Source organism: Vigna angularis, chromosome 11 (genome assembly GCF_016808095.1).
Source record: "Vigna angularis cultivar LongXiaoDou No.4 chromosome 11, ASM1680809v1, whole genome shotgun sequence".
Classification (NCBI taxonomy): Eukaryota; Viridiplantae; Streptophyta; class Magnoliopsida; order Fabales; family Fabaceae; genus Vigna; species Vigna angularis.
In genome coordinates this window covers 8,908,247-8,925,089 of record NC_068980.1, presented here as the reverse complement: position 1 = coordinate 8,925,089, position 16,843 = coordinate 8,908,247, and the positions used below count along the sequence as shown (strand labels likewise).

At 31.1% G+C, this 16,843-nt stretch overlaps 1 protein-coding gene across 1 annotated transcript; it reads right to left on the bottom strand.

Moving 5' to 3' along the window:
• Positions 1–15,490: 15,490 nt before the first annotated feature.
• On the bottom strand, positions 15,491–16,187 carry LOC108333644 (signaling peptide TAXIMIN 2). Its single transcript, XM_017569117.2, has 2 exons — positions 15,938–16,187; positions 15,491–15,767 (listed from the first exon to the last, which is right to left on the bottom strand). Exons 1-2 carry the CDS (start codon positions 16,045–16,047, stop codon positions 15,644–15,646), a joined length of 234 nt encoding a protein of 77 aa, XP_017424606.1. The 5' UTR covers positions 16,048–16,187; the 3' UTR covers positions 15,491–15,643.
• Between the last annotated feature and the right edge of the window lie 656 nt (positions 16,188–16,843).

The following is a 16,843-nucleotide window of genomic DNA, read 5'->3' as shown; positions in this document are numbered from 1 at the left end:
AATGCGCTTATGAAGGATAAGACCACGAAAATAATCGGTTGAAACAAACAAAAATCATACATAAAGTAATTAATTAACATGCATTTGTATCAAATAAAAGAAAGATTACATGTGGTGCTCCTCAAACTTCGTTTGAAAATTTTTTTGAGAAGAGAAGAGGGTATCGCGCGCTAAGATAAAGTGTATGAATTTTCAATCTCCCGCTCAAATTTTTATTGAATTCGCTAACCTTTTACGTTGAATTACAATTTTAAACGACGTTTAATAAATGCATTTATTTACAAAAAATGTCACCGCTCATTTTTAACGTTAGTTATTAAGTGGTTTGACATTGAACGCGTGACGTTATACGCTATTTTTGTACTAGTGATGTCCCTAATCCCCACAGCCACCACAACATACTCATGAGTCCATTCCACATTCAACTCCACCAATCATAAGGAAGAAGTTAGATATCAGAAGAAAAATTTAGATGTCAATTACAAACACATTGAACTTATACAAAACTCCTGAACTATGTACTATGTTGTTGTAGTTGTATTTTGATGAAGTATTTTACTTATGTACTTTGGTTGTCATGTGATGAAGTTTTATTATGTACTTTTTAGGTGCGCTTTAATTATGAATCATGACAAACACTTGTGTTAGTATATTATGGCAGAGATGTTACATGTGTTGATATCCATTTGGGACCAAAAGTAAACAGTTTTAAATTCAAAAGGGAACCACATTGAACATTTTAAAATGATAGGGGATATTAAATTTAACATTTCACATAAACACCTTCACATTACATTAACCTTCACTTCATATTACATGAGCATAAACATTCTTCTACACTTCAACCTAAACACATTGAGCTTCACATTACATGAACATAAACACTGACCTAGACTTGAACGTAAACATCGACCCACCTACGAAGATCAACCTAAAGAGACCCACATTGTCACAATGTTCATCGTAATAACAACACACATAACTCCAACTAACAATTTTATCCTTTTATTTTTGGACTAAAATTTCCATATCACATATCCTCCTCCTTTGTCTAACAATTTCACCATCTCTTTCGTCATTGTTTTCTTCATTACACCACTTAAAAGTTACAGTACATCCCTCTTGAAGATCCACCTTGTTATGCACCAAATAAGCCACCAAAATTGGTTCTAACTCATCAATCTATGAACAAATTAATTCAAAATAAAGTGAAGGGTATTCAAAAAACCTTGTAATGACGACATCCCCAAAAATGTCTACTAGCATTCTGTGGAGTTCTCGCCACTTTGCTTACAGCATAATCACCACATTTGCAACGAGGGATTATCCCACCTCCCCTCCCAGCACCATCATTTGAGGATTGCGAATTTTTTTCCCACCCTATTTTGGAATAAGAAGAACAACCTTGGGAAGAAGCCATTTATATCCTGAAAAAAGGGAACAACTTGGACGAACCCTAACCACCCATTTTATTAGACATAATAACCTCAACTTTAAATATTTCCACCAGCTCACTTCACTTCACATTGTCACGTATTCATCAAACTGCACAACTCACTCAAGTTTGGCCACGGTGGCATTTGCACCGTTTTGTTTTTAATGGCGTGAGCGAAAAGAACCGTATTGAACATTTTTAACGAAATATGGGGCCTTAATGAACATTTTTAAATGGGTAGGATCACTTTGACTGATATGTCGAATTTTTCCACCTAAAAAGCACATATGATACTTCGAATTCGGACATCGTGACCAAAAGTTATGTTGTCGCAAAGTTCGGGCTCACCCGTTTTTCAAAAAACTTGATCGGGACAACTAGTGATGCTTTTGGGATTTTTCTATGAAAATATGAGCTAAAAGAAGTTACCATACCAAAATTCAACAAAAAACAAGGCCCCTAGCTATCAAAATAAAAAATGCCAATTAATTAGGAAAAAGTGGGTATTATTCACGCTTATTCATTATGGGCATAACTCTTGAATGACATTCCAGTACCTCACAAGCCAAATAACATCCAATTTCTCTTAATTGTGACTCAAACAAACAAAATAAAACACACTTAAACACGCAACATGCTCACACTACGCATACAACGCACACAAAAACGCACACAACACAAAACAAAGAACCTAAGACCGAACCGTTGGTCCCCAGCAACGGCGCCAAAATTTGATTGAGGCCTTACCAGAATCAAATTTAATATGCAATTAAGTGTAGTATAATACTAGGAAGTGACAACTAGGTCATCTCTCAAGGACCAAATATTGGTTCAGTCATTAGATCGAACACTTGGTGGGGGGATTTTGTGGACAGTTTTGTAGTATGAAATGCACTAAATTAAAACTCGAATTCAACACAGATTAAAAACGATTGGTCACTAACTCAATTACAACGCTTCCAATCACAGATTAGCAACAATTAAATAGTACCCTAACCCCTAATCCAACACAAGCTAACCAACTAAGCGAAGATTAACCATGTTTTCATAAAAGCGAATTAAGCAAACGCAATGGTAATATTCAACCAATCATGCACCATACAGTTTCATCGACTAAGCAAAGATCACACACCAATTAGGCAACTAAGCATATACCCAATCGCAAGCACCAAACAGATTTAATATTAGCCAAGTCAGAGCAGCAAAAACACACTTCCAACTCAGAAATCTCAAGGAAACGATGCAATTTTGCTAATGACCAACCAAGAAACCCTAAGCTAACATTAAAGCGAGATTAAAACAGAAAAACAAAATGCAAATCAACATTAAATCTAGAACATAATGCACAAAACGAAAACTGCAGCAGAAAACAAAACTGGAAACATAAAAACGCAATTAAATCTGCAACGAAAATAGAAAAATGCAATTAAACATGAAAACGAAATTGGGCAGCAATGAAATTGGGGGAAAACGTGAAAATGAGGGAGAGCGAGTTGTTCAAATCTGATTGGGGTATTTAAAACGCCAAATTACAATTATGCACTTAGTGTGGGCTTTTCCTAAAATTGTGCCTAGAAGTCAAATCTGGTCCAAAACTAACATAATTAAAATTACAAAACAAAATTAATCCCAATTATTAACGTGGACACGCTCTTGTTGTTTCAAAATATGTTTCCAATATTGTCCTGCAAATAATAATTAGAATAATTAAGCCCAAATAATTCAAATTAATTAAAATAAGAATTATTAGTCAAATTAACCCCAAATAGTGAAAATGAGACAATAATTTAGAATTAAGCACAATTCACTAACACCATTCGGTGCGGAAAACTAAGTGAATAGTATAAAATATTGATTCATCAGCGAGCTTCATCTTGGAGTAGCAACATCACGAAACCCATTCAGTTTTCCTCTGCTGTGAAAGCGTAAGGAAGCCTTTCCCTCTTGCATTCAGAAACCCTAATTTTTTGTGTAGGGAAGGGGCTGCTACGTGGTAGTCGCTCATTGACTGCGTCATGTTTCAGTCAAGGCTGGTCAGTAGTTAAATGACATGTCATTCACTAATTGCACAACTGGACATTTGGTCGTTAATTATTTAAACGACGTTTTCAAAAAGGACTTAATTGAACATAAATTACGATGTTTAGGACTACATTGAACATTTTAAAAGAATTGGACCATTTTGAACAAAGCTGACAAAAACTGAGACCAATAGTGGTATTAAGCCTTTGTATGAAATAAACAAAAGTTATCACAAGTTAATAATGTTACAGTGAAAAGTAGTATTAACTTCTGATTTTTGGTTTTGATAGTTATGGTTATTGTTTATGGTTGAAATTTTTTTATCACTCCTTAGAACCCTTATTTTAGAGAAAAATCCTAAGAGCTCTTATTTTGAGTCTGTGTGAAGTTTAAAAACTATTTGGAAAATTAATTGTGATAGATCTTTAATTGATCATAACTTTTGCTCCACTTTGGTAGATTTGATAATATTATATAGGTTTAATTGCTTCCTTAGTCCTCAGTTTGGTTGAATTGTGTCAAATTCATCCTCATTTTTAAAAAAGTTTCATTTTCGTCCTCACGTGGTGTAAAAGTGTCAATTGAATCCAAACATAGGAAAAATTTGTGCCAATGTAGTCATCTCCGTTAAATACAGACTAAAAACCTTCAATTTTTAAAAACCTCACGAGGAAATTGAAGGTTTTTAAAAATGATAAGCACAAATTCTGCCTCGTGAGGTTTTTAAAAATTGAAGGTTTTTTTAGTCTGTATTTAACGGAGATGACTACATTGACACAAATTTTTCCTATGTTTAGATTCAATTGACACTTTTACACCACGTGAGGACGAAAATGAAACTTTTTTAAAAATGAGGATGAATTTGACACAATTCAACCAAACTGAGGACTAAGGAAGCAATTAAACCTATTATATATCTATTGGGGGTAGGAAAAAATTTTCAAGCCCATGGCAACCCGCAAATTGGTTGTTCCTTCTAAATGTTCAAAAGAAGGTAATTTTTTATTTTTCTTCAATTTATTTTATTTTTTCCAAACTTTTTAAAAATATTTCACATACTTAGACGTTGAAATTTGATCCAAATTTTTTTGTGGGGGCTTCTCATGATATTTTAGTACTTTGAACAAATTTTCAGGTTATTTGTAGTTGTTTGGAATATACTCTCGATTTTATCCTAAGTTTGGATGTATATCGTGTATGAACAACAAATAACTTCAACAATGTCAATATCAATAATACCAACAAGTTCAACCAATTAATAGCCCATAAAACGCAAATGAAAACAAAACTAACCTTCTTAAAGATGGGTTCGCTAGAATAAAGTGATACCTTCAGTGAGGGAGAAAGGAGAATGCGTCTATGCTCCAAAAGAAAATTATACCTAGAGTAGTTAATCAACATGCATTTGTATAAAATGAAAGAAAGATTACATGTGCTGTTTGCCGAAAGCTTTGTTCGAAAAGGGTTTGAGCAGAGAAGAGAGTTTCTTGCAATGAATTTTCAACCTCACACCTAAATTTTTAATGAATTCAAAACATATAACGTTTGAAAAGTGATATTCAAACGCCTTATACCTTTTTTATGTTTGAAACTATGGCATTCAATGTCATACATGAGTATATTTTCACTTTCGCGCTAAAGATTTTCGTAAAAATAACCTAATATGACGTCAGAAAATGAGAATCCCAATGCCTAATAAGCATAGGACGTCGAAAAAGTATAAATTTTGACGTCTAAATTAAACATCCATTTACAAAATTGTCACCAATTATTTTAACATTTTTCTTTTCGTTTTCTAACGTTAAACACAGAATGTTTGAAGCCTTATTTTGTCCTAATAGTCTGAATATGTTTCTCCGCTAGAGGAGATATGTGCTAATCCGTCTTGTTTCCACTATTTTTTATTATGGAAAATATTTATTAAATTCTAAAGTAACTTTTATTGAAAAATATTATAAAAAGATACTTTTTTTATTAATGTTTACTATTAAATAGTTTTTATAATAAATAATTATTTAAATTTCAAAGATAGTTCTTAAAAAGGTAAAATGGTAAAATAATTATGTTAATTTATAAAATAATTAAATTGAGATACTGGTTATTTAAAGAGTAAAAATATAAACATGAATTTAAAATAACAATTGCTTAAAGGGTAAAATTGAAAAAAAAAAACGAATCCATTTTTTATACAGGTATATATAATATTTTTATATTAATTAAGATGATCGTGGTTGTGCTTATACATTTGCCCTTGATCTTAAATTTAATTAATTATAATAAAACAATAATAAAAATTCTATAGAATTAAATAACAAGGTTCAATTATTCTTTTCTAAAATAGAAATAAGAAAGGAGTAACTAAATTTAAAAAAAAAAACTACACGTGTACTCTTTAACTCTCTTAGCTTGTGTATGTTTCAAGGTAATTAATTACAAAGAGGAGAGACCAATTGTTTGTCTTTAGATTGATCTCTGAGATGTCTTGGGACTATAAAAAGGAAGAGGGGCATGGATTTATTGCCCTCGTCCAGGAGAAGAAATTAGATGATAGTGCTTGCAATTACAAGTTTGTCCTTAAACTTAAACTTCATTAATTATAATTAAATAATAAACAAAATAAAATTTTCATAAAACTTATAATAATTAAATAGAAAACATCAATTATTATTTTTTAAAATAGAGTTAGATAAAGAATGATAGACCAACTCTATAAATAAAATAAATAAATTCATGTTTTTGAAAAATGAAAAGTAGTGCTATCAAAATGGGTTAGAACCTGTGGGTCAATATGACCCATCATGGGTTCGAGTCGGACTAGGTTTGAAAAAAAAAAATTTCATACGGACTAATCTTTAATCTGACTCACTTAAACTCAGTTAACCTGGGTTGAACCCGTGATGAACCAATATTATTAGTTAACATTTTTTTTAATTGTTGATGAAAGCTCACCAACCCATCTAGTTTAATTTAATTATTTATTATTTTATGTTTCAATATTATTAGTTAACATTTTTTTATTGAATTGTAAATAGAAATAAAGAAAAATATATTTCAAGAGAACAAAATATTATAAATTTATTTATTCACCTTTTGAGTTTGCTTTTAGATTATATTTGAGTTGTATGTTAATTTTTTTTATTCTGAATTGTCTTTGGAGTTTAACATCGTTTTAGAGTGAAATTATTTAATTTGAATTACAAAATAATTGTAATTTTTTTGGATTTAAAAAAAATTATAATTAAGTGACTCAGTAAGTCAACTCATTTAACCTACCAATCCGTGGTGGATCGAGGCAGATTCGAATTTTTTTAACTTGCTAATAAATAATCGAATTAAATTGACTCATTAAGTGAATTGGATTGGGTTTGACTGAGTGATCCGTTACAGCGACGAAAAGGAAAAAAAAAGGTGGGATTTGTTACCTATACGAGAAGAAATTTGTAATTAAACATTTGTATTTGTTATAAAAATTCTAAAGAATTAAATAAAAATATTCAATTATTCTATTATAATATAGATAAGCTAAAAAAATAGGAGAGAGTAACTCAATAAACTTTAAAAAAAAATCACGTGTATTCTTTTTGAAAGGGGGGATTTTTTTGTTTTTAAGTTGGTATGTTTGAAATGTCTTGGGAGGATAAAATGGAAAATGAAGATGTATTAATTACCCCTCACCCATGTGAAGAAATGAAATGATTGTGCTTGCAGTTACACATTTGTCCCCTATCTTAAATTTTATTAATTATAACAAAATCAATGAAAAAGAATTATTATAAAAAATCTAAAGAATTAAATAAAAAAGTTCAATCATGTTTTTCTTACAGAGAGAAAGATAAAAAAGAGAGACTAACTCAATAAATAAAATAAATAAATTCATATGTATATTTTTACTCTTTTTAAAGATAATTACTGATAAGAGAGAGACAAATTGTTTATGTTTAGATTGGTCTCTTTGATATGAGAGTTACTCCCTCCATCACCACACACTACTTCTTGTACATCTTCATTCCTCTTTTACTCTTTAGTAATATTTAAACGGATGTGAATATGCGTTGGATTCTTAAACGAATGTCAACATCCGTGAACGGATATCGACATCCATTGAAGGACAAACGAATGTCGATATCCGTAATACTGACATCCGTTTAATAACCGAGAGTCCACGGATGTTGACATCTGTCCAACTACATGCTAAGTCTTCACACACATTAGTCTTTATTACGTTAGATTTTTAATACGTGGACTTTGGTCAGTATGTGTAGTATGTGCAGGTGTTCACATGTTTGGTTTTAGGACTTGATTTTTGCTATTGAACATATATGTTACTATATATTGCAAAAAACCAATCCTATATATTGCAAAAAAGGTAGTTAGAGGATGGGATTAACTTTATTCTATCTACAGTTATTTAGTTATTTTATTTTCTTAGGCTCATAAAATAGAACTCATGATTTTGTTAAACATGTGAAAACAAACTTGAATAAAAGGAAGGAGAAAAATCACGTGATGATGAGTTTTCGATAGTATTTTCATATTTAACAATTTTTTGCTTTCTTAGATTGAAACTCTCTATTTTAGTACCAGTAGCATATTCTAAACCATGTTTTGGTACTAGTAGCATATTTTAAACCATGCTTGGCAGACACATCACGAACTTCCCAATTGTGCCTCCCTTCTGTAGTATGTGGTGTAGGTGTAAGGAGTGTGGAGGTGTAGGGGTAGGGGTGTAGAAAGATTTAGGATTTTGAAAAAAATAAATTAAATTAAATTAGGATAGAGTATTTTTGGAATAAAAAAATAACGAGAAGGTGTAGGAAACAAGGAAGCAACTCTCCTTTGGTATATCTTGGAAGGATAAAAAGGAAGAGTAGGTTGAATATGGTCATGAGAAAAGAAATGATTGTACGTGTAATTACACATTTGTTTTTGAAATTAATTTTCATTAATTATAATAAAATTATTAAAGAAACTTGTTAGAAATTTTTTAAAGAATTAAATAAAAAGGTTCAATTATTCTTTTTTTAAAAATAGAGACAAATAAAAAAAGGACAGACTAACCCAATAAATAAATAAATAAAATACTAAATTCAAGTGTACTCTTTTACTTTCTTAGTCTATGTTTGTTTCAAGGTAATTAATAAGAAGAGAGAGAGATAAATTATTTGTGTTTAGATTGGTCTGTTTAAGATGTCTTGTGAGGATGAAAAGGAAGAGGTGGTTAGATTTGTGCCCAGTCCATGAGAAGAAATGAGATTATTGTGTTTGTAATTACACATTTGTCCTCGACCTTAAATTTCATTAGTTGTAATAAAAAAAACCTATTATAAAAATTTTAAAGAATTTAATAAAAAGATTTAATTATTCTTTAGAGATAGATAAAACAAATAAGAGAGAGTAACTCAATAAATAGAAAAAAAAACTAAATTCATGTGTCTTTTACTTAGCTTGTGTCTGTATCAAGATAACTTAGCAAATAAAAGAAACTAAATTCAAATATAGTTTTTTTTTATCTTTTAGCCTACGTTTGTTTCTAGGTAATTATTAAGAAGAGGTAGAGACAAATTATTTCTGTTTAGATTTGTCTATTTGAGATGTCTTGGGAGGTTAAAAAATGAATAAAATGTTGGATTTGATGCCCTTGTGAATAAAAATGAAATCAATGTGCTTGTAATAACATATATCTATCCTTGATCTTAAATTGGTAATTTTTTATGCTTAGTAAATGATAAAATATTGTCTTTGAAATGATGTTGTTTCTATTTTGTGTGTTTTGTTTTATCTAATAATTTAAGGTTAAGTTTAAATTATTTCAATTTTTTTACTTGAATAATAAATTTGAAATTAAATAATAAATAAATTTTATACACTAATGAATTTGAAAGAGTTGTATATTATAAAACACGGTCCTTAGTTAAATCGTAAAAGTATAATTGACTATCAATCAACATATTTTATACAATCGATAATGTTTAGTTTTTATTCCTAAAATTTTTGTTAGACTTTCTTATACATTTATGGATTGGATTCGGTTCTTCTTAATATTTGTATTGAAATAGTAATATTGATGTGGTATGTAAGAATTAAAAAATAAAATATTAGAGTTGATAGGTATTTTAAAATAATGAGATCGAGTATATTAAAATTAAAATAACATATTTATATAAATATAATTTTTTTAACTCATCTCATTACTTAAATCACAAACTCTATTTTTAAAACTATTCCTTTTAGTTTTCTCTTCCTTCTCTAAGAAACCTTACTCATCGATCATCTGTTTGATGATTAGGAAGTTCCTATGATATTACAACTGAGTAATCTCTATTTTTAATATATATGTTCTTCGTTTAGAGTAAGTAAGTTTCTATCTCTCTTTTTTATTCTCTGTTTATGATCATGTTTAGGAAACCCCGACACATGTATCATTGGTGTTCATTTCTTGTTTTTTTTTTCAATTTTTCATCCTAAGGACTCTTTCCTATCACAATTGGTGATTCGTAGGTATTTATAGAGTTCCTTTTGTGGGAAGCAAAGAGTGTTCGTTCTTAGAGTTTCGTAACTTCCGTGTAAGGTAAGGGAAGCTAGCATTTGTATTTTTATTATGTTTGTTGTGTAAATTTGGTGCTTGCATGTATAATAATTTGATTTGATCACAATCTAAATATTCATGTTATTATTAGTTACTTTAAATGAATATATTTGATTATTTGATGATTTAATTATGATATGATGTGCTTTGAATGTTTTTGTGACCATGAATTGTATGTTATAATGATGTCTTGATGTCTGGAATTTATAGCAAGGTTTAAGGAATGATGAGTTATCAAATACATAGGTTTTGTGGTTGAAAAGGGGAGGTTTTAATAGGCAAGTTTGTGAGATAGGGTGTGAATTGAGAAATCTGATGTTCCATGTTTGGTTACATGTTAATTGTGACTTGTTAGCACCTTGAGTTGGTAAAAATATGATAGGGAAATTTGTATGGATCAATGTGATGGTTTTATAAAGTTTTAAGTTCACATTAAGGGGTTTTGAAATGTGAATTTTTTATATAAGGGTTAGAACAAAAAATAAAAAATTTAAGATTGGTTATTCAGTCATTTAGAACTGGTTTTGATGTTAAAAGGAGTGAAATCTAATGCAATAGTGTTTAGTGGTTGATAGGTGGAGTTTAACTTGGTTTGGAACTAGTTTTAGGGGTTTTGAGTAGTGATATTTCAAGTTAGAAGGTTTGGGGTAAAAAAGGATGATTTGGGGTCTGCCATAAAGTCATTTATGACTTGTTTGTACCTTTTGTTGATTGAAATTGGTGTTAGAAAGAGTATAAATGAACTTGGGTAGTTTAGGGAAGTTGATTTGGTTTGAAGTGGTCATTTTGAGTTAGAGTTGTGTTTTTTGAGGTTTCTCAATGTCAAGAGGGTCCTAGGGATTAATTGAAGTGATGTAGGAAATGCCCAAAGTCATAGAAGTAGAGTTTCAAGTTCTGATATGGTGTTGAGCACCTCTGTCATGGCACTCGAGCGCCACTTTCCAGTGTCACTAGGGCTAAGTGCCAGGATTCTAGGGTTGAGCGTCAGGTTTCCAATGGTTGTAGCATTGAGCGCTAGTTTGTGGGGTTGAGCTCTACTTCTGTAAGGATGAGTTTAAAGGGGTTTTTGTGCTATTTAGTGGTTCTTCTTAGACTAGTTCTTGTGTATGAATGTATATGGAATGATTTCATGTGATTTCTTTTCTTTCTCTTCTTTTTCTCTATTTTCTTTCTCCTCTCTCACTCTCTTCTCTTTCTCTTCTTTTTCTTTTTTTTTTCTCTTTCTTCGCCCTCTTTCTTTTCTTTTCCTATAGTTTCTCTTTCTTCCATGTCTATAAGTGCTCCTTTATGTGTTCTTTTAAATGTTTTCTCGTGTCTTCTTTTCAACACATCTAATTTTTACGGGTTAAAATGCTTTTAGTCCCTGAACTATCAAGTGATTCTGGGTTTCGTCCCTCTTCGAAAGGTTTGTTCATTTTCGTTCTCTTAGTTTGGAAATTCGTATTTTTAGTCCTTAAAAAGCAACGACGTTAAGTTTTTTGTGAGGTGGCAAACGGCGAGCCACATGTGAAGCCACCTTCCCTGATTACTATGTGCTACATTGCTTTTCTGTTTTTTCAAATCAGATTGTGAAATATGATATGGGTGGGCCCTTTGGATTTCTAAAACCTAGGAAAGGAGGAGAAGAAAGGGAAGCAGGAAGGTCTACACTACAACAAAATCTCCATAATTTTGCATTTGCGTAACTCCATTACCACTTCAAAGCTCCAGCTATATTCACTTTCAACCTAACCGCTAACTAGGTTTATTACTTCACCCTTTTAAACCCCCCGGTTCGTTGCGAACCAAATACCATGACAACTTTGCTACCTTGCACGCCCAACATATTCTCTGCTCCGTTTGGGAACCGGAGTACGAGCCGCCTTCCCAACCGTCCTCAATCCCACGCTTTCTCTGCTTCGACCAAACACTTTCTTCGCGGCTCCCTCTCTCTTGCCTGATTCGGATTCAAACTCGAATTCTTACCCGAGTCGAAGGACGTTGAAGGCTTACTTAGAGAACTGTTTGGTCGAGTAGAGGGACTTTTTTACACGATTGCATACGCTACTGTATCTTCTTCTTCCGACACAGTTGTTGCTTCCACCGTCGCCAAACAGAGCAACAATTGGCTTTCCGGAATCACCAAATTGGACCAACCATAAACGAAAAAGAAAAACAAAAACTTACCTTGATTGCTTACGCTTGTCTTTCACAACCATCGTTTCTTTCACGACCACCGCAACGACCACCTTGCTTAAACTCCTTGCTTCGAGTAAAACTACTTTTCCCCAATTGAAAAAAGATAACTTAAGAACCCTAATTATTTTCAAATAACTGTAATCTGATTTCAGAAACGAAAACGTGGCAATCACTTAATCTGATTTGAAAAAAGAAAAGCAACATGACACACAGTAATCACGGAAGGAGGCATCACACGTGACTCGCTGTTTGCCACCTCACAAAAAACTTAATGTCGTTGCTTTTTAAGGACTAAAAATACGAGTTTTCAAACTAAGAGAACGAAAATGAACAAACCTTTCGAAGAAGGACGAAAACCAAAATCGCTTGATAATCTAGGGACTAAAAGCATATTTAACCCAATTTTTACAAAGTCCTTTCTTCCTCCTTCTTCAAATATAGAATGTAGTTCTTGAGGTCTTCATTAGTAGTCATGGGACTTGTATTCCAATTGGGACACTGATGAGTTTTATGCCCACAACCTTCACATTTGGAGCATTTTATAGCACTTGATTTAATTCTTGGGAAAACATTTTTTTAGACTTGTGATTCCTTTTAATACTAAAGATCTTGCTAGTCAACTTTACAATTTTGGACTCCAAGGTATTGATTTTCTCCACCAAGACCTCATGAACACATAACTTCCAAAAAGATTTCTATGCTAAAATATGTTGCATTGTTCAATATTGATAAATCGTGTAAAAGGTTAGGAAAATAAAATAATAAAATATATTTGGATTCTCACCACTCATCTAAGTGTTTCATTCAATTTTCACTTGTGTATCACACTTATATGATTTTTCTTGAATGTACTTTCTTGCCTTTTATCACTCAAATTTTCTTTAGTGCTTGACAAAGAACTCCACTAGCTTACGTAAATAGTGAACAAACAATGTGAAAAATGTTATGAGATCTAAATATTGACTCAAAAGGTCAAAGAAAATACAAAACTCTACTCTCTTGCCTTTAACACTCAAATTTTCTTTAGTACTTGACAAAGAACTCTAGTAACTTATGCAAATAGTGAACAAACAATGTGAAAAACATTACGAGATCTAAATATTGACTAAAGAGGTCAAAGAAAATACAAAATTCTAGACAAAAATTTAAGGAATTTTTTTTTAAGAAAATAAACAATAAAAAAAAATAATAGGACTACCAAAAATGGTTAAATGAGACATCCCAAAGACTCTAAAATAAAGACTAAATATAATTTAAGATCTTAACAATCATAAGCAATATATGTTTGTTTCCTTAATTTACATATATTTTACGGTTGAATCCTTAATTTTTTTTCTTTCAATATATATTTTTTTCCTTTTGACTTGGATCTACTAGTCTTTTTTTTTTCAATTTTGTAATTCAACACACAAATAAAGAAAACTAAACAAATTGTTCTTCAAATACCAAAACTCAAGATCAGAAAAAACCATTAAGTGGGACTACAAATAATAGAAAAAAAAAATAATTTTCACAAATCAAATGTATAAATACAAAACTTAAAGGAAGAACACAAAAATCTAAAAAATAATTCAAAGGAATGGGATAAAATATTATTCTTTTATGACAAAAAATAAGATAAAAGAAAATATTCAAACCAAAACCTTATTCTAGATACCAGATGATATTTGGTATCTAAGAAAAAATATCAAACTAGAACCTTGTTCTGAATATCAAAATGATATTTGGTATCTAAGAAAAAATATCAAACTAGAATCTCGTTCTGAATATCAAATGATACAGTCTTGTCTAGAAAAAATCTGATTTTTTCTGAATTTGAATCCTCAAGAGATAGAACAAAAATAAATTAGAGTAGAATGCAAAATAAGATAGAAATGAGAATGCCACAATATAGTATATTGATAGGTAAAGTGAAGATTTTCCATAAAGATGTTAATCTTTTATAAGAATTAGAGTTTTGATCCAAAAACCAAGATCCTCTCTTAAAGAATACAAACACATATAATATGACTAAAAAAATGTTTACATTAGCTTTTGATACACATAAGTTTAAGTAAACCTAGAAATCATAAAATAAAATTCAAAACACAAAACACACACAAATAACAGAAAATGAAAATTACAAATATGGACTTTTTGAATAACGTGAGCCGCTTAGAGGCTTATCCAACAAATTAACATTATGTAAAATTAAAATAAATTTTAAAATTATTTAATTTTCTAAGTTACTCTTCAACTGTGTTTATGTATTATGGTTGTTTGTGGATATCAAGCAAAGATCTATGTTGTAACTAATATTTATTAGTTTTTTTTTTATGATTTAAATCATATAGACGAAGACATTTAATGATAAGATACTGAAGAAAGATTTATTGATATGATCACATGTTGAAGTCTGGATGCAATATAATTTAAATTAATGAAAAAAATTTATGTAGTAAAAATTATCTAGATGCAATCCAAACCGCCAATTACATTTTGTTCACTTCTGTTTTCTTCTTTTCTCTCTCACGACCGCACACATCCTTTCTTCTCTATTTTCATGTATATAGAGAGAGAAAAGAGTCTTTTACAATCTATACCCTTTCCACCCACAACAATAATGAGAAAATTAAGTGCAAAAAGCAATGGAGCTGACACTAAAAATATGAAGACACTGGTGAAAACAATTAGCTGTCCCCTAGAAAAAAAAAAATAGGTGGAGAAGGTTTTTATGCAAATGATGTGTAGTGATATTACATATTCTTTATATTAATCCAAGGACGGCAAATAATATGGTAACAAGGAGCCACAAATGTCCATCTAGACTACTCCGCCTTATATCTTCCTCAAAAGAAACCATAAATTTTGAAGAATTCTTCTTCAGTAAATCCCTAATTTGGCCCTTTAAAGATTGGAATTAATTGATTAGTTTATGAAATACAAAATTCATTAAAATGGGTCCTTTTTTTTCATCATGCTTATAAGTTTTTTCTTTGGTAAGATTCTTAATAGAAGTTAAAGTCAACAAATTTAACTAGGAAACAATATTCATTTTATAAATTGAATTGGTAAGATAAAGTTTTATTTACATTTTATAAAAGGTTTCTTTAAAAGAAGATACAACTACTTCTAACAATAATCAAAAGATACCAAAATCTTGTTTCTTTTGGAACCTGTGACACTCAAACCTTTCATGCTCTGAATTGGCGTTCCAATTCATCTTATCGATGCTGAATGAAATGTCAACATCCAATTCTTTTGATTAGACACAGAGAAAGAGAAGATAATTTAGACAGGAAAAAGAATCAAATATTAGCTGTAAATGATCGTTATGAATCCATGAATCACAAGAATAGGCAAATCCAAGAAATAGAAAAGGGCCATGGCAAGACCCAACAAATGCAACAAACGAATCGAAAAGGGGTAGACGAAAAAGCTGTCTAGCAAGGAATTTGTCGAGTGAACCATCTCAGAACTTTCACTGGAAGCTTTACCAGACTCACAGCCAAATTGGCCAATCCCGCGCAGCAAATGCAACATGGACACAAGCAACTCAATATAGATCTGCACAGTTCCCATCACCACAATAAAAAATCACAAATTGGGCCAAAAGCAGAAAATGCATAAAACACAACAAAAGAATCCCAATAGCACAGATATTGTTTACTTTTACAAAACCAAGCAACATATTTGAACATAGAAAAAGATAGAAAATTTGAGAGAAAAACACATACCCAAAAACCCATATAACTGCACCAACAAGAGATAAAATCAAGGCCAAGAGAGCAAAGGGCAATCCGATCAAAAAACCAAGTGGCCTGCACTCGCAACCTTCTTCTCCCATGATGTCTCTAAACGCTGTATTTTCTTCTGAAATTGACTTGCTTATGTGAATGTGAAGAAAATAATGAGAGAAGTGATAATTTGGCTATGTAACCGAATAAGCGTGTTGTGTTGCGTTGAATTTTCAAAATTAAATTTAAAGACAGACACCGCGTGCGACCATTTCTGTGTACGATAATATAAAGGAGTAGCGTCTTGGAACATTCACTTGTTGACAGAAATACCCTCACCAATTTATGCGTGGTCTTAGGGTTATTTGGGTTAGTTTTGGTATTTCAGTCTTTGGAAGTTTCCTTGCGTGGTTCTGGTTCGTGAACGGCATTCACGTGCTTGGTTGTTGGCCGTCTTCTTATGTCTCAAATCAAAGTTGACCTTTCTGTATTATCATATTATTTTCTTATTTCTTCTTCATTTTTCTAAACATGATTTTATATTTGTTTTGTTAAAGTTGAAGTCATGTTCAAACTGGAGGGGTTGGGCCTAAAGCCCATTAACCACAACGAGTCCAAATATTTAGCCCAGAGGCTTGTATTCTAATCTTATGAAAATCAGGGACCTTCTTTATGCACCTCCAAGTTTTGTTCTTGTACCTTCAAACTTTTGTAAATACTTAAAGGGTAATTTTTTCTCTCTCTTATAATTATCCCGTCCACTCACTTTTACTCTCACTTTTTTAACCTAAACCTAGTCGTACCTCCTCCCTCCTTGCTTTCGTCTCCATCCCATCATTGCACCACCATAATTCTTATTTTTTTTTTGTTACATTTCTTCGGTTATATTTGTTTGTAAATGTTTAA

Excerpts from the sequence above, each read along its gene's own strand:
- LOC108333644 (XM_017569117.2), bottom strand. The coding sequence starts at position 16,047 with ATGGGAGAAGAAGGTTGCGAGTGCAGGCCACTTGGTTTTTTGATCGGA. Across the intron at positions 15,768-15,937 it reads GCAGTTATATGGGTTTTTGG|ATCTATATTGAGTTGCTTGT; the intron begins GTATGTGTTTTT and ends GGAACTGTGCAG.